We start from the raw sequence: 18,765 nt of genomic DNA on the forward strand, positions 1-18,765 counted from the left end.
GTAACCCCATGTATTTACCCAAGAATACCCCTGATGCTAATGGTCAATTTACCATGGCCAATCCACCTAACCTGCACATCTTTGGACTGTGGGAAGAAACTGGGGCACCTGGAGGAAACCCATGCAGACACAGGGAGAATGTGCAAATTCCACACATACGATGCCCGAATTGGATCCAGCTCCCTGGCGCTGTGAGGCAGCAGTGCTAACCACTGTGCCACCATCCTGCCCCATGGACAGGATTCTCCTGAATTAAAGTACTTTCTCCTAATTGGTGGAATGTAACTTTCCCTTATTTGTTAGTCAACAATTCAGTTAAGAGGCATTTTGCAACAGTATATTTGATTTTTTTTTCACACAAAAATTAGATATGTCCCTGTGTCTTACTTGCACATCTGCTAGTCCATGATTTAGAATAACATTGGTAAAAAGCAAACCATCTTCCTACCCTTTGTCCTAGTTTATATTCATCATTATACAAATTGGACAAAAAGGAAGAAATAGAGGATATTTGCATTTTAAAAATGATCTTTTTACAGACTTGTTGGAGGTTTGGTGTCAGAGAAGATCCGCTGGGGTGATTCTGTGGCTAAGTTCAAGGGACAGGAGGAAACATTGTGTGGTGATGTGCTTCTTGTTACAGCCTTTGTTTCTTATGTTGGATACTTCACAAAAAAATACCGAAACGACCTTTTGAATGAACACTGGCTGCCTTTCCTGCAAAAATTAGAGGTATGATGATGTTTTAAATTGCTTTAGAGAATTAGTATGGACTTGTAACTTAGAGCTGAATTGATGAACATGTCTTCCTTCTAGAATTATAGAATCCCTACAGTACAGAAGGAGGCCATTCGGCCCATTGAACCTGCACTGACAGCAGTGCAGGCTCTATTCCTGCTGATAACTGAATTTAACTGTCAGGTACTAGAACTCACAATATTAAGCTAAGTTTTCACTAATGTTAATTCTATTTACTGGTAGTGGTTGAAATTTCGTCAAATATGTGTAATGGGATGTGGACATCATTGGTTGGACCAGCATTATTATTCCCAAACTGGTCTGAAAAGGTGATGGTGAGCCACTTTCTTGAACCGCTGCTTCATGTGGTGGAGGTACTCAATGTTGTTAGGTAGGAAGTTCCAGGATATTAACCAAGTGATGATAAAACAATGGTGATTATATTTCAAAATCGGTATGGTGTGTGGCTTGGAGGTGAACTCGAAGATTATGGTTTTGCTATTTTTCTCCTAAATAGGCACCATAGTGTTCAAACTATGGGCCCGATTTTACCATTGCTGGTGAGGGGGGAGAGGGAGGAGGAGGCGGGGCAGATATATCTCTGGTGGGGTGGGGGGGTGGGGGAAGGAGGAAGGAGGCCCGATCACTCTCTGGGGAGGTGGGGGGAGGGAGGGGGGAGGCCAGATCATTGTCTGGTGGGGGGGGGGGGGGCGGGGGAAGGCCAGATCATTCTCGGGGGGGAGGGGGGGGAGGGGGGGAGGCCAGATCGTTGTCTGGTGGGTGGTGAAGGACAGAGGGAGGCCAGATCGCTCCCTGGTTGGTGGGAGCGGGGGAGGGGGGGGGGGGGCGGGAGGCCTGATCATTATCTGGGAGGGGTGGGGGAGGCCCGATCGTTCTCTAGTGGGGGGAGGCCCGATCATTCTCTGGGGAGTGGGGAGGCCTGATCATTCTCTGAAGGGGGGGGTCAGGGGGGGTCCGTTGTCACTCTGTGTGTGATCGGTGGGGGGGAGGGGGGCAGAGGGTCATGATCAGTCTGGGTAGTGGGGGGAGTGGGTAGGTAAAGGGGGCAGTTATGTCGTGGGGGTGGGGCGATATCTGTGGGGGCCATCGCTCCCGCTTTTTGCTCCCGGGCTGCTTTATCCGCTTTTTGCGACTCAGGAGCGATATGACGGGAGTGTTTTTCAAATTTTTTTCTCACTGTGCATGCACAGTTCAAAGCTCCAATCGGAGCTGCAGCATTTCGGGCACGATAAGCCCCACCCACAGCGCGATTCAGACTCGCGATTTTTTTTTCAGGCTAAGTGCATATGGGAGCGCCTGAGAGCAGTTTTCCACGTTGGATCTGAATTGCGACCAGATTCAGCACTTAGAATGAAAATGGTAAAATCGGGCCCTACGTGTGCTGCACAGCCAAATTCTGTTGAGGTTAATTTGCAGTGTGAAAGATAAATATGGAATGATATTAAAGACATATTAATGCTGGAGTAATGTGAAGGGGTTGGTTGCGATTTTTCTTTCAATGGATGTGCTGATTGTATGCTATTGCATGACCATTTGCCATGCAGGTCTTCGAACAGCTTTTCCTGCATTTGTTTATCCTTTTTGCTGCTTTTCTTCCTTGATCAGAATGCTGCTGGTTCAATGTCGTATTTGTAATCGCAAGGCAAGTTTATGCAGCAGTCAACAATGATACAGACATGTAATGGCATCAGCAATGACTCCACATTATCTTTAGAAACAAAAGTACCTACCCTTTTCGAAGTAGTTGCTTACTGCCGTGCTGGTATGAGCAAATTGGCCCAATGCCTGCTTCACTTAGTGTAGCCCAAATTCTTGGAGGAAACTAAAACAGGTGTTTGGCTCTTCAATACCATTTGCATCATAACCCTAAGAATTTCCCAATAACAATGTGGCATGAATGCTGCTCAGATTTTGTTGGGGCACTGAACATAGCTCTACCAAATTCTACGTTTTTAACCTCATTTTCCATCTGGAAAATGGGCAGAACGTTATTTTTATACCCCAATATCTCATTATTTTCATAATCCAACAATATTTTTAAACTATCCTTCTGGATGTTTGTTGACTATTACAGCTTATCATGTATATGCTAAACTAATAAAGTATTCATAGTGATCATGGAATAAAACATGCAAGTTTTTCATTGGACTTTTATATGCTGATATTTGCTTTAGAACATAGGAACTGCAAAAAGAAAAAGACCACAGTACATCTAAAACTTAATTTTAACCATAATCTTGCAAGGTTTTCTACTGTTAATGCAAATTCCAATCAGATTTAATATAGTTACAGCATTGCTTTTTGGATAATTATTTTAGGTGCCAATTCCAATAACTGAAAACTTAGATCCACTTTCTCTTCTGACTGATGATGTTGACATTGCTGGCTGGAATAATCAGGGATTGCCCAGTGACCGGACATCATCTGAAAATGCTACAATCCTCTGTAACACAGAGCGTTGGCCTCTAATTATTGACGCACAGTTGCAGGGTATTAAATGGATTAAAAGGAAGTTTGGAGATGATTTGAAAATAATAAGACTTGGACAAAGAGGGTATGTATATTTGCTCCAAATTGAGAGATCTCTTAAAATATTATAATTTCTGAATAATTAACATTTAATTTGCATATATTAGCAACGTTCTGCCTAATTCTATTCCTTCATAAGATAGTTTTGGATGAAGAAAGACCGTGAACACATTCTCTCAGAATATCAACATTTGATTGCAGTAGTTTTCTGCTTCTTAAGTCATCAAGTATTGGGTCCTCAACCCTTTTGCTGACACTTTCCTACAACTTGTATCAAAAAGTGCTTCTGTCCTGAATTTTTCATTCACAGCCCAACTTGTAGACTCCTGGTATGTCTAAAAGTATTGTTCAGGATTTACTTTTTCTTTTGCATTAGGTATCATACCATATCCTCTGGTTGAGTCAATCTTGAATGGCTTATACTATTCTTGTGCAGTCCTACTTCTCCTAACTGAAATATTTCAGACTTTATGGGTGGAATTTTATGACTGTGTCGTGCCCATTTTCGGGCACAACGCAGTCGTAAAGTAGAGCGTGAAGCGATTAGTGTGATTGCCTCTGGTTTTCGTGACTGGCGTGATTTTACGACCCCAGGATTTCCGGCGTGGTCAGCCTCTCGTTGGGAAGGCTGGTTAATTTATTTAAATTTATTTAAATGCTCATTTTAATGTGATTAGCAAGTCCAGCGCTCAATCCTCCGGGCTCACTTGCTTTTATGGCCTCGCCGGGAGAGGTTCTCTCTGGCGAGGAAAACACCTGCTCCCCATGAATGGAGAACAGGTGTGTTGGCCACGCCGGTGGAATCGGAGGCCAGTAAGGGGAGGCCGAGGGCAAGGCGGGGATGCCCCTTGGGCTGTATCAGACTGGCATTGCCAGCCTGGCATCTTGGCTTTGCCGATCTGGAATCATGGCATTGTTAGCCTGGCATCTGGACAGTACCCACTGGGCACCTGAGCAATGCCCACCGGGCAATGCTAGGGCAGGGACATTGGGAGTGTGGCCAGTGGGGAGGGCTCAGTGGGGGAGCAGGGCTAATGGGGGAGGACGCCTGCTGCCACTCTGCAGCGATCAGTGGGGGAGGGAGGGAAGGGAGCCCACTGCCAGTCTCCATGGATCAGTGGTGGAGGAAGGGGGTCCGCAATCAGTCTGGGCAGCGAGGGGTGCATCGTAGGCCGAGGGCCCCTGCAATTGTCGGGAGGGTTGTACTTGAGGCAGCCTGCAGTAACGGGCCTGATGGTGCTCTTTGTCTGTCAGACTCCTGCTTCTGCTCATGTGCATGTGCAGCATCAGAGGTCTGCACATGCGCAATACCTCCCTCTACAGGCCATCGGGCATGTTAAGCCCCACCCACAGGCTTCTGCAGTGAGCAAAAGACTCGCTCAAAGTTTTGCAGCCAGAATGCATATGGGGGGCCCTAAGAATGCACCCAAACAACAGATCTGGAACTCTCCCAGTTCCACGCCCACCCGACACTTAGACAAAAAGTTGTAAAATAGCACCCAATGGGTGCAATTCTCCCAACTGTTTTCGCCAGCAGGGAACTGGGAATGTTTCCTACTGGCATTAGCAGCAGCTGTCAAGTGGGATTCACCTACCTGATCGTTGCAAATTTATGCATCATGGAAAACACGATGTAACACAATGGCCAGCCCTGTTTTTCAGAGATCAGGTGTCCCAATCTCGACGTTCAGAGACAGGCCCCCTTCCCCCCCCCCCCCCCCCCCCCCCCCCCACAATGGAAAAGGTGACCCCCCCATCCACTGATCAGGGGAGCATCCCCAACTCCTCAGCACAGAGAGGAATTCACCCACCCCACAACTGAGAGAATGGATCACACCACCCCTCCCACAACAGATGAGCATGAGGGTGAACTAACCCCTGCCCCCACCAAAGAGTCCGATTATAGGGGCCCCTAAGGCCCCATGCACCCTCAGCACCCTTGAAGTCTTTTGAAAACTTTTCAGAACTTCATTGCAGTGTTTATAGAAAAAACAAACTAAAAATGCTTAGCTGCTTTGAGGTTGTCTGCAGCTGTCGAGCAGAACAAGAATGTTTATAAACATGGTGATTAGGAACAATGGGAAGGTACTTCAGACACAATCAATCATGAAGAGAAAGATAAATAAACAAAACTCGAACTTGCTGTGTAAAAACCATTCAGCTCTCAATCAAAGGCTAGTTATAGGTACGAGACTATGAAATTGAATGATCACAACATTTTCAAAGGGTTTCAATGGATTTCAAAGGACTTCAAAGGATTTCAAGGGACTTTTCAAAGGCTTTCAAAGACTTTGAACTTTCTAGGAAGACAAAGAGACTTGAACAAATGCAGTGTTCAAAGAATGGGGTCAAATGAGCAACTGTGGAGAAAGGAATACCCCCAGTGAAACTCCTGTGAGTCAGAAGATTGCAAAGGGGTCTTCTCACACCTGCAGCTTCTTAGATAGAGAAAGTGAACCCCTTCTGCAGAATAGAGTGCTGTTGTGATTTAGAAGCTTTCTAGCTGTCCAGGGGGCTTAGAGAATAAATTGACCAGCTCACTTCATAGTTTTCACTGCACACAGACAAGAATGAAGATTTTGATCAGGGAGCTGCCTGAAATCACCATGCCAAGAGTAATCTTCAGGTTTCCCAGAGCTAGAATCTTAGAATCACTACAGTACAGAAGGGGGCCATTCGGCCCATCAGATCTGTACCAACCACAATCTCACCCAGGCCCTATTCCTGTAACCCCACACATGTACCCTGCTAATCCCCTTGATACTAGGGTCAATTTATGGCCAGTCCACCTAACCCGCACATCTTTGTACTACGGGAGGAAACTGGAGCACCCGGAGGAAACCCATGCAGACACAGGGAGAATAGGACAACCCGCTCAATCCAGGTATCAATCTAGCAAACCTCCTCTGAACCACCTCCAATGCATTTGCATCCTTCCTTAATTGAGGAAACAAATACTGTGCAGTTGCACCAATGCCATGTATAACTGAAACATAACATGCTTACTTTTATGTTCAATTCTTCTCATAATTAACTTTGATTAACTTTCTTGATTATAAGCTGTATTGCAAACTATTTTTTGTGACTCATGTAGGAGAGCATCTAGGTCTCTCTTAACCTCAGAATTTTGCAGTAATTCTCTGTTTACGCAATATTCTTTTTATTCTTCCTGCCAAAGTGAACTACTTCATGTTTTCCTATATTATGTTCCATCTGCCAGATTCTTGCCCACTTGCTAAACTTATCTATATCTATCAGCAAATTCCTTTATGTCTGCTTCCTAACATACATGCTACAAGTCAGGTTGGATACTTCAAGGTGTTCTATGAAACTCACCTGACTTGTAATATTTTACGTTGAATTTGGCAAGGATGAGCATGAGAGGTTTCTCTTCAGGTGTGATTCAACTGACCCACAAGGAGCTTTTATCAAAAACAAAGTTTAATTAAGAATATTGTTGACATGTATAGTAAGACAAATAGCAAGAACGTTTAACAATTACAAACCAGAAACACAACAACCACGATGATGTATAACTCTTAAGGAATATCTGTAATATGTTCCAACCAAAGCCAACATCCAATACATAAAACCTTCCAAATAAGCACAATACAGCATAGATTAATGTCCACTTTTTACAAGAATCCGGCCTCCTGAATGCTAAAAATTCCTTGTGAAGAAACTCAGACAAAGTTGTAGCGAATCTGTTTCCCAAAACACAGCTTCTTTAAGGCAGGATGGCAATAAGCCTCTCCTTCAACTAACTTTGGTTTCAGAACCAAACAAAGAGAAGAACAGGGAGAGAGAGAGAGACTGCTTCTTAGTTTGCTGCTAAACTGCTTCAAAAAACACTCCCCAAAATGAAACTGAAAGCCCTCTGACCTGACTGCCACAGTTTAGCTCCACCCCCAATGGCATCTCTGAAGCTGTAAGTCGCATGATTTTTTAAAAAACTTCCTTAAAGGTACAGTCACATGGCATACATTCCTACCTACTTTTGTAAATTTAACTATCATGCCTTTGCTCCCCTCATTTAATCATTGATATATATTGTAAAACGTTTGAGGCCCTAGAACTGACCCCTATGGGACCCCTATGGGACTCCCCTAGTCGCATCCTGCCAAACAGACAAAGAACCATTTATGCATACTCTCTGTTTTCTGCTAGCCAGCCAATCCTCCAATCAGGCTAATATATTACTCTCCCCCCCCCCCCCCCCCCCACTTCCCCCTCAATAACCTGCGCTTTTCTTTTCCACAATAATCTTTAACATGGCACCTTTACAAATGCCTTCTGGAAATCCAAGTTTCATCATGTCTACCGGGTCCACTTTATTATGCACAACTCGTGCTACTCCTTCAAAGAAGTCTATTAAATTGGTTAAACATGATTTCCCTTTCACAAAACATGCTGACTGCATTAATACCTTGAACTTTCCTAGTAAGTGCCCAGCTATGATCTATTTAATGATCGACTCTAAGACTTTGCTATAACAGACGTAGAGCTAACTGGCCTATAGTTTCCTATTTTCTGTTTCCGTCCCTTCTTGAATAGAAGAATTATATTTGCTACACACTGGTCTGATGTAACTGGAATCTAGGAAGTTTTGCAAAATTAACACCAACACATCAACTACCTCATCAGCCACCTTTTTTAAGACCTAAGGATGAAGTCCATCTAGACCTGGAGACTTGTCACCCACAGCTCCATTGGTACCACTTCCAAAATGATTGTAATGTTACCAAATTCATCTCTCTCCTCTACCTCTTGATTTACAGTTATCACAGGAATTTTTTTGTATCCTCTGTAGTGAAAACAGAAGCAAAATATTTGTTCATTTTATCTACCTTTTCTTTATTATCACTCTTTAGAAGACCAATATTCACTTTACCTACTCATCACCTGTTTAAATACTTGCAGAAACTCTTGCTATCCATTTCTACATTTTTAGCTAGCTTCCTCTTCTAATTCCTTTCTCCTGATAAATCTTTTAGTCAGTCTCTGCCATTCTTTATATTTTGACCAATTGTCTGACCAACCACTCATGTTTGTGCAGTTATATGTTTTTTTTCCCTTAAGTTAGATGCTTTCCCTAACTTCTTTAATTAGCCAAAGATGGGAGATGCTCCCTTTAGAATTTTTCCTTATTAGTTTTTTTTATGTTTATTTATTAGTGTCACAAGTAGGCTTACATTAACACCGCAATGAAATTACTGTGAAAATCTCTCAGTTGCCACACTCCGGCACCTGTTTGGGTACGGTGAGGGAGAATTTAGCATGGCCAAAACACCTAACCAGCACGTCTTTCAGACTCTGGGAGGAAACCAGAGCACCCGGAGGAAACCCATGCAGACACGGCAGGGGGGAGGGCAACGTGCAAACTCCACACAGATAGCCACCCAAGCTAGGAATTGAACCTAGGTCCCTGGCGCTGTGAGGAAGCAGTGCCAATGACCCTGCCACCATGTCGCCCATGCCACACCATGCTATACATGGGCGGCACGGTAGCACAGTGGTTAGCACTGCTGCTTCACAGCTCCAGGGACCTGGGTTTGATTCCCGGCTTGGGTCACTGTCTGTGTGGAGTTTGCACATTCTCCTCGTGTCTGCGTGGGTTTCCTCCGGGTGCTCCGGTTTCCTCCCACAGTCCAAAAATGTGCTGGTTAGGTTGATTGGCCATGCTAAAAAATTGCCCCTTCGTGTCCTGAGATGCGTAGGTTAGAGGGATTAGTGGGTAAATATGTCGGAATATCGGGGTAGGGCCTGGGTGGGATTGTGGTCGGTGCAGACTCGATGGGCCAAATGGCCTCTTTCTGCACTGTAGGGTTTCTATGATTCTAGGATGATTCTATGATACTTATTCTGAGTATTCTGAAATACCTGTAAATGTCTGTCACTGCTTCTCTATTGATCTATCTACTAGCCTAGTATCCCGGTTAACTTTACCTAGCTCAGCTTTCATCCCTTCATAATTGCTCTAATTATGCATAAAATATTAGTCATAGATCTACTCTTCACCCCATTATTGGATGTAAAATTCAATCATATTGTGGTCACTGCTACCTGGGGCTGCCTTTTTTCTGAGGTCATTAATTAATCGTGTCACATTACACAATACCAAGTCGCTTATAATCTGCTATCTGGTTGGTACTAGAATGTGCTGCTCTACAAAACTATCTCAAAAGCATTCTATAAACTCCTCATCCAAGCTACTGCTGCCAATCAGATCTTTCCTGTTCATATGTAGATTAGAGTAATCCACGACTATTGCCATTCCTTAATCACAAGCATTTGGTATTTGTTTTTGATATATTATTAATATTCAAGAAACGAGAAAAGACTAATTTGGATAACTACAGTCTTGCATCAAATCTCAAAAAATTACTGGATGTTGTTAAGGGCATAGTTGATGGTAAAAGCTGAGTTGTTCAAATCCCAGCAGAGAAACTTGAAACATCTGCCTTCACATTTGTGTTTGCAATTTGTATATTATGAGGAAATGTTTTGAAATCCAGATATCATGTCCCTGACTACTTGTGAGATTTTACAGCAAAGTAACTATTTATTAAGAAATAGGAAAAACACTATACTAAAATAAAAGTGTCCTTAAATAAGACAATACCTTCATACAGTGCCAATACTTTAAACAGTCCCAAACAATTTTCATTTAACTACTATCGTTTTAGTGATAGCGAACACAACACGGTACGGTTCAAGTTTGTTACAGACAAGGAGAAAGATGGCCTGCAAAAGATGGCTTTGGATTGGGCGAAGAAAGATTTGATTAAAATAAGGCAGGATCTGACCAAAGTTGACTGGGTACAGCTTCTTGCAGGAAATCCTACAGCAGAACAGTGGGGGCATTCAAAAAGAAAATGGGAAGAATACAGGTCCAACTTATTCTCTATAGGGGGGAAATGTAGGAACAATAAGTTCAGGGAACCCTGGATGTCTCGGACAATTCAGGACTGAATGAAGAAGAAGAAACAGGCTTTCAGCAAGTTCCAAGAAAGCAATTCAGCTGCCATCCTAGATGAATATAGGAAGTGCAAGAGAGAATTTTAAGAAAGCAATTAGAAGAGCAAAAATGGGCCATGAAATAGATTTTGATTTGATTTATTATTGTCACATGTATTAACATACAGTGAAAAGTATTGTTTCTTGCGCGCTATACTGACACTTGCGAACAAGATTAGAGAGAATACTAAAATATTCTATAAATACATTAAAGATATGAAGTTAACCAGGGAAAGAATAGGGCCCATTAGAGACCAAAAGGGTAAAACTGTATGTGAAGCTGCAGAACATTGGCAGGGTGTTAAATGAATACTTCTCATTGGTCTTCACTCAGGAAAAGGAGAACATAGGTACAGAATTCAGGAAAACAAACTGAGAACCTTGAGCAGTTTGACATAGGAAGTGAGGAGGTATTGGCAGCTTTGACGGGCTTTAAAATGGACAAATCCCCAAGCCTGGATAAATTACACCGCAGGCTGCTATGGGAGGCGAGGCAGAAAATTGCAGGGGCTCTGATGCAAGTTTTTGATTCCTCTCTGTGGGAAGTACCAGAGTACTGAAGAACACCTAAGAAGGTGGTAGAGATGAACCAGGAAATTACGCACAGGTGAGTCTCACATCAGTGGTAGAGAAACTATTGGAGAAAGTTCTGAAGGAGAGGATTAATCTCCACTTGAAAAGGCATGTGTTGATTAGGAATAATCAGCATGGCTTTGTCAGAGGGAGGTTATGCCTAACAAATTTCTTAGAAATTTTTGAAAATGTGATTGCATGTATGTGGAGGGGGGATGAGGGAAGTGCAGTTGATGTTATTTATATGGATTTTAGCAAAGCCTTTGACAATGTCCCACATGGCAGACTGATTGAGAAGGTTGAAGCACATGGAATTCAGGGATCCAAAACTGGCTTAGGAATAGGACACAAAGGGTGGTGGTAGAAAGCTGTTTGAGAGACTGGAGGCCGATATCCAGTGGCATATCACAAGGTTCAGTGCCTACCCTTATTGTTTGTTACATACATAAATGATATAGATGATAATGTGGGGGGAATGATAAGCATGTTTGCAGTCGACATCAAGATTGGTAGATTGGTTAATAGTAAAGAAGAAGGTCATAGGTTACAGGAAGATACAAATGGATTGGTCACATGGGCAGTGCAGTGGCAGATGGTATTTAATCATGGTAAGTTTTAAAGTTTATTTATTAGTGTCACAAGTGGGCGTGCATTAACATTGCAATGAAGTTACTGTGAAAATCCCCTAGTCACTACACTCCAGCAGGTAAAGGGAGAATTTACCATGGCCAACACACCTAACCAGCATGTCTTTCAGACTGTGGGAGGAAACTGCACCACCCGGAGGACACCCACAGAGACATGGAGAGAATGTGCAGACTCCGCACAGACAGTAACCCAAGCCGGGAATCGAACCTGCGTCTCTGGTTCCTACAGATTGGTGGATAGCTGATGAAAGCCCACTATTCAAAAAGAGAGGTCAAGAGAAAACAGGGAACTATAGACCAGTGAGCCTAATGTCAGAACTGGGGAAGTTGCTAGAGTCTATTATCAAGGATTTCATAACTCAGCGTTTTGAAGGCAGTGGTATAATCAGACAAAGTCAGCATGGATTTGCAAAAGGGAAATCGTGCTTGACGAATGTATTGGAATTTTCTGAGGATGCAACCAGTAAAGTTGACCAAGGAGAATCAGTGGATGTGGTTCATTTAGACTTTCAGAAGACTTTTGACAAGGTCTCACGTAACAGACTACTATGTAAAGTTAAAGCACATGGGATGCAGGTAATGTCTTGAGATAGATAGAAAGTTGGTTAGCAGATCGGAAGCAAAGAGTTGGCATAAATGGGTCTTTTTCTGATTGGCAGTCAGTGACTAGTGGGGTTCCGCAGGGATCTGTGCTAGGAACCCAACTGTTGATATTATATATTAATGATTTGGAAGAGGGAATTGAATGTATTATCTCCACATTTGCAGATGATATAAAGTTGGGTGGGAGGGTGAGCTGTGAGGGGGATGCAGAGATGCTTCAGCATGATTTGGACAGGCTGAGTGTGTGGGCATCTGCGTGGCAGATGCAGTATAATGTGGATAAATGTGAGGTTATCCACTTTTGTAGCAATAATAAGAAGACAGGTTATTATTTGAATGGGTGTAAAATGAAAAATGTGGATATTCAACGAGACCTTGGAGTCCTCGTGCATCAGTCGCTGAAAGCAAGTGCGCAGGTACAGCAGGCAGTAAAGAAGGCAAATGGTATGTTGGCCTTCATAGTGATAGGATTTGAGTATAGGGATCGGGATGTTTTGCTGCACTTGTATAAGGTGATAGCGAGGCCACACCTGGAGCATTGTGTGCAGTTGTGGTGTCCTTATCTGAGGAAGGATGTCCTTGCTATAGAGGGAGTACAGCAAAGGTTTACCAGGCTGATTCCTGGGATGGCAGGTCTGTCATATGAGGAGAGCGACTGGCCCGGATGGGGTACCCTGACGAGCACTCAGAGCCTGCGCAGATCAGCTGGCAGGGATATTCGCAGACATCTTCAACCTCTCTTTACACCAATCTGAGGTCCCTATCTGTATCAAGAAGATGACCATCATCCCGGCACCTAAGAAAAGCCAACCAGCGTGCCTAAATGACTATCATCCGGTGGCTCTGACATCCATCATTATGAAGTGCTTTGATAGGCTAGTCATGGCACAAATCAATTCCTGCCTCCCGGGCTGCCTAGATCCACTACGGTTTGCCTACCGCTGCAACAGGTCCACAGCAGACGCCATCTCCCTAGTCCTGCACTCAACCCTGGAACACTTAGATGACAAAGACATCTATGTCAGACTCCTATTTATTGACTACAGCTCAGCCTTCAACACCATTATTCCTACGAAACTCGTTTCCAAACTCCATGGCCTGGGCCTCGGCTCCTCCCTCTGCGACAGAATCCTGAACTTCTTAACTGACAGACCACAATCAGTAATGATATGCAGCAACACCTCCTTCACAATCATCCTCAACACCGGTGCCCCACAAGGCATCGAGTTGGAGGGGAATTTGGCCACACAGTCATAGCTGTATACAGCTATGACTGTGTGGCCAAATTCCCCTCCAACTCGATTTTCATATTTGCTGACAACACCACCGTAGTGGATTGGATCTCAAACAATGATGAGACAGAGTACAGGAATGAGTTAGAGAATCTGGTGAACTGGTGCGACGACAATAATCTCTCCCTCAATGTCAACAAAACGAAAGAGATTGTCATCGACTTCAGAAAGCGTAGAAGAGATCATACCCCTGTCTACATTAGCGGGACAAAGTAAAAAGGGTCAAGAGCTTCAAGTTTTTAGGTGTCCAGATCGTCAACAACCTGTCCTGGCTCCCCACCCCCGCATGCCGATATTATTGTCAAGAAAGCCCACCAAAGCCTCTACTTTCTCAGAAGATTAAGGAAATTTGGCATGTCAGCTACAACTCTCACCAACGTTTACAGATGCACCATAGAAAGCATTCTTTCTGGCTGTATCACAGCTTGGTATGGCTCCTGCTCTGTCCAAGACTGCAAGAAACTACAAAAGGTCTTGAATGTGCCCAATCCATCACGCAAACCAGCCTCCCATCCATTGACTCTGTTTACACTTCCCGCTACCTCAATAAAGCAGTCAGCATAATTAAGGATCCCACGCATCCTGGACATTCTCTCTTCCACCTTCTTCCGTCGGGAAAAAATACAAAAGTCTGAGGTCACATACCAACCGACTCGAGAACAGCTTCTTCCCTGCTGCCATCAGACTTTTGCATTGAGTTGATCTTTCTCACTGTTTGCTAATACATGTGACAATAATAAATCAAATCAAATCAGAGACTAAGTTGTTTAGGATTATATTTACTGGAGTTTAGAAGAGTGAGGGGGGATTTCATAGAAACTTATAAAATTCTAACAGGGTTAGACAGGGTAGATTCAGAAAGAATGTTCCTAATGATGGGGGAGTCCAGAACTAGGGGTCATAGTTTGAGGATAAGGGGTAAACCTTTTAGAACTGAGGTGAGGAGAAATTTCTTCAACCAGAGGGTGATGAATGTGTGGAATTTACTACCACAGAATGTAGTTGATGCCAAAATGTTGTCTGATTTCAAGAAGAAATTAGATACAGCTCAAAGGGCCAAATGACTTACTCCTGTTTCTAGTTTCTGTTTCTATGTGAGGCAGCAGTGCTAACCACTGTGCCACCGTGCTGCTGTGATAAGTGTGAGGTGGTACACTTTGGAAGAAGCAACAAGACAAGTGAATTTTTAATGAATGGCAGGTCACTAGGAAGGTCAGAGGAACAGATAGATCTTGGGGGTACTTATTCACAGATCCTTGAAGGTGGCACAGCAGGTGGGTAGGATAATTAAGGCTTATGGGACACTTGCTTTTATCAATCGTGGCATAGAGTATAAGAGCAAGGAGAAAATGTTGAAAATGTACAGAACATTGGTTAGACCACAGCTAGAGTACTGCAGTTCTGGTCACCTCACTAGAAAAAATATGTGATTGCGCTAGAGGGGGTACAGAGGAGATTCATCAGGATGTTGTTTGGGATGGAGCACTTGAGCTATAAGGAGAGACTCGCAAAGCTTGGATTATTTTCTTTAGGGCAGAGAAGGTTAAGGGGGACATGGTTGAGGTGTATAAGATTATGAGTATAGACAGCATGAATAGGAAACAGCTGATCCCCTTGGTTCAAGGGTCAATCACGAAGGGGCATCATTTTAGGGTGAGGGGCAGGAAATTCAAAGGGGATTTGAGAAAACAAATTCACTCAGAGCGTAGTGAAAATTTGGAATGCACTGCCTGGGAAGGTTGTTGAGGCTGGAAACCTTACAACCTTCAAAAAGGATCTGAATGAGCACTTGAAATATTACAACATTTAAGGATATGGGACAAGTGCTGGAAAATGGGATGTGTGACTTTAGTGGTAGTTATTGTCAGTGCAGACTCATTGGGCCAAAGGGCCTTTTCTGCACTGTATGAGTCAATGGCCGGAATTTTACGATCCCACCCTCCACAGGAATTGGAGTGGGCAAGGGGTGGACCATGGAAAGGTCCATTTACCTTGGGCAGGATTCTACAGTTTCAGGACAAATGAGGCTGCAAAATCCCGCCCTTAACTCTATGACCTCCAGAGCTAACTTTCCCCAATCTGTTCAGCAATACTTTAGAAATTTTAAGGTCTATAAAAGTCCAGTATTTTTTACCATTTAGTGCCTTTAAATTTCTCTTGGGATGCCCTCTGAGGTTTCCCAGATTTTTCAGACCTGGCTTTGATCACATAGCTTGCTGCAAATTCACTAGCCATTTGTGTTGTTGGCTGAGATCTAAAACTGCCACCTTTCTAGGTTTTCAGTATCTCCTCAAATACGTTCTTTCCCTTTTATCTGTCATTATCTCACCCAGTTTCTTTAGAACTACTCTCTCCCAGAATTGATTAACATCATCTCTTTTAGAATTTAAAAGAAAAGTAAACCCATGTCATCTATACTTTACACATGATAACTTTCTTTCACCCCCTTACATATCTTATCCTTCAAACCAAATTACCCATTCAGATCTATTCATGTTCTATCATCATCCTTACTAAATTACCTGAGGTAAACATCTGTTTGAGGTCTTTCTATGATGTGGATTTGCCGCGTTGGACTGGGGTAGGCACAGTAAGTAGTCTCACAACACCAGGTTAAAGTCCAACAGTTTTATTTGGTCGCACAAGCTTTCGGAGCGCTGCGCCTTCCTCAGGTGGGTGCACTCCGAAAGCTCGTGCTACCAAATAAACCTGTTGGACTTTAACCTGGCGTTGTGAGACTACTTAACATATCAAACTCATAGTTCATTCAGCTACTCACTCTGCCCCTTGCTTTCACAACCATCCATATACCTTAACAGTTTAAAAATATGATCAGAATATTGCCAACAGAAAAATATCTCAATTTCTTGGGTTTCCCCGAAAGATTTCATAGAATCATAGAATCATTGAAACCCAACAGTGCAGAAAGAGGCCATTTGGCCCATCGAGTCTGCACCGACCACAATCCCACCCATATCCCTACATATTTACCCGCTAATCCCTCTAACCTACACATCTCAGGACACTAAGGGGCAATTTTAGCATGGCCAATCAACTGAACCCGCGCATCTTTGGACTGTGGGAGGAAACCGGAGCACCCGGAGGAAACCCACGCAGACACGAGGAGAATATGCAAACTCCACACAGACAGTGACCCAAGCGGGAATCGAACCCAGGTCCGTGGAGCTGTGAAGTAGCAGTGCTAACCACTGTGCTACCGTGCTGCCCTTTCTTGATAATTATTATTAGGGGCAAACCTGATGACTGAGCATGAAGAAAAATGTTATAAATTGCAAATAAGATGACTTTTAAAAAGGAAGAACCTGTCTTATTAGCTTCTTTGATTTTTTTGAAGTAATTTCTTCCCAAATGAGCAATGAAAAGTCATATGATATGGCTTGGCTCCTAATTTCCTCAATGTAGGTCACACAATTATTTTGTTGTTATAACAGAAGGTTACAATGGGGGAATTCTCCAGCCATTCACACTGATGGAATTCTCCGGTCCCGCTGGCAGCGTGCCCCCTCCCGCAGCTTTCACCATGGTGTGGGGTGCGATCAATGGGAGATCCCATTGACTGTGGCGGGACTGGCAAATCCCACCACCAGTGAACAGCACACCGCTGAGAAAGAAGTGGATGAGAGACCAGAGAATTCCCCCAGGCATTTTTTGCCAGCAGAGTTTTTGCACTTTGAATTTGGCATGTGTGAGCATAAGGTTTTTCACTCCAGGTATGATTCAAGTGTCCCACTTGGAAGCTTTTTCAAACAAAGTTTATTTCAGAACACAATTAACATATAATAAGAAAATTAGCATATCTTTTACCAATTACAAAAAAAACCCATGATATTGTATAAACCTTAACAGTTAAGTATACTGTTCCAAATCAAACAACCCCCACAAACATATACCCCATTCTAGGCTTGGCACTGAAAGCAAACATGCTGAATTTTGCAGCTTTTTAACACCCTCCATGAATTAGTCATTTGGATGTTGAATTAAACTCTGACTTCCCAGTCCTGGAACTTTCCAGAGAGAGAGACACAGAGACATTGCTTTTCTCTAGCTTCGAGCCAGCAACTCATAGACAGCAGAATTTTCACTCCAGAGGGGGAGACAAGAAACACTGCTTTCAGTCTGCAGTCCAAACAGTTTCTGACAAAATGAAACTAAAACCTTGGATTCTTCCTGTGGGAAAATACCTCTCTAAAGCCAGCACCTGATCTGTCAATCATGCTCCACCGAATAATTCCAAAAGGATCAATAATCTCAAGGACACTGGGGGTGATTCTCCCAGCCCGCTCCGCTGCTCACGCAACGGGCTGGGAAACATGAGTGGAGGTCGTATCACAGGCTTCCCGTTGGATGCCTGGGCCTCCGCAGATCTCCCAGCTGAAGACTTCCAGAGTAATCAGCTCCGTGCTGGAAATCGGCATGGAGCTGATTACCATGTGGAAATCCCGATTTCAATGTCATTGGCAGGCCCAGGACTGAAGTTTCTGGGCCCACTAGCATCTCCGTCCCCTCCCCCCGCCCCCCTCCACCAGGAGTGGTTCATTCCAGCGGGGTTTACAACTGCTCCCCACTGATGTGGAACAGGTGGCCGACCCCACCTGAGTGAAGAGTGGCCATTGAGGCCCTCCCAGGAAGTCGGGAGTAAGAATGGGTGCCCCTTGAGCACTGCCAGCCTGGCCCCGACACTGCCCAAGGGGCAAACTGGCAATGCTCAAGGGGCACCTTGGCGCTGCCCCCCTGGGCATTGGGCAGTGCCAAGGGGGTGAGACCAGAGGAGGCAGGGCCCATTGGGGCGGCACCTATGGGGCGATCGGTGGGGATGGGTGGGTCCCGCTGCCGCTGCAGTCAGGATTGTGGGAAGAGGGAGGGAGGACAGCGATCGGGGCTGGCCATCTGGGTGGGACGGGGAGGGTGGTGTCGGGGCTGCCGGGTGGGGGGTCGGGAGGTTTGGGCTGGCCGGAAGAGGGGCTGGCCAGGAGAGGTGGGGGGGCCATTGCGGCTTGCCTGGGGAGGTCAGGGAAGTCAGCAAAGGTGGGGGGGGGGGCTGGTTTGGAGGGCAGTGATCAGGAGGCCGGCAACATGGGGCCACTGCACATGTGCCAATCTCTGCTCTGACAGATCAGCGCATGCATAGTGGCCCACTCAACAGTGATGCACAGAGTGTCGGACATTCAATCTGAAAATCATGCTAAAAATATCTGCAGAAGTTACTCCCGTTTTCATGCGAATTGGAGATTTAGGATTTTTTGGAAGATTCCCGGCCATTGTATTAGCCCAGATTAAAAATAAACAAGATGCCCGTTATATTGCTTCAGCAACGATTTTAGGAC

General features: G+C 44.2%; 1 protein-coding gene across 1 annotated transcript in view; it reads left to right on the forward strand.

The window, feature by feature from the left end:
• LOC144501720 (dynein axonemal heavy chain 17-like) overlaps window positions 1–18,765 on the forward strand; it is an 832,067-nt gene that overhangs the window by 630,097 nt on the left and 183,205 nt on the right. The window contains exons 63-64 of the mRNA XM_078225682.1: window positions 540–732; window positions 3,078–3,313. Of these exons, the coding sequence (XP_078081808.1) occupies window positions 540–732; window positions 3,078–3,313 (429 nt within the window). The remainder of the gene's footprint in view (window positions 1–539; window positions 733–3,077; window positions 3,314–18,765) is intronic.

The sequence above is a fragment of the Mustelus asterias genome, chromosome 12 (assembly GCF_964213995.1).
Source record: "Mustelus asterias chromosome 12, sMusAst1.hap1.1, whole genome shotgun sequence".
Classification (NCBI taxonomy): Eukaryota; Metazoa; Chordata; class Chondrichthyes; order Carcharhiniformes; family Triakidae; genus Mustelus; species Mustelus asterias.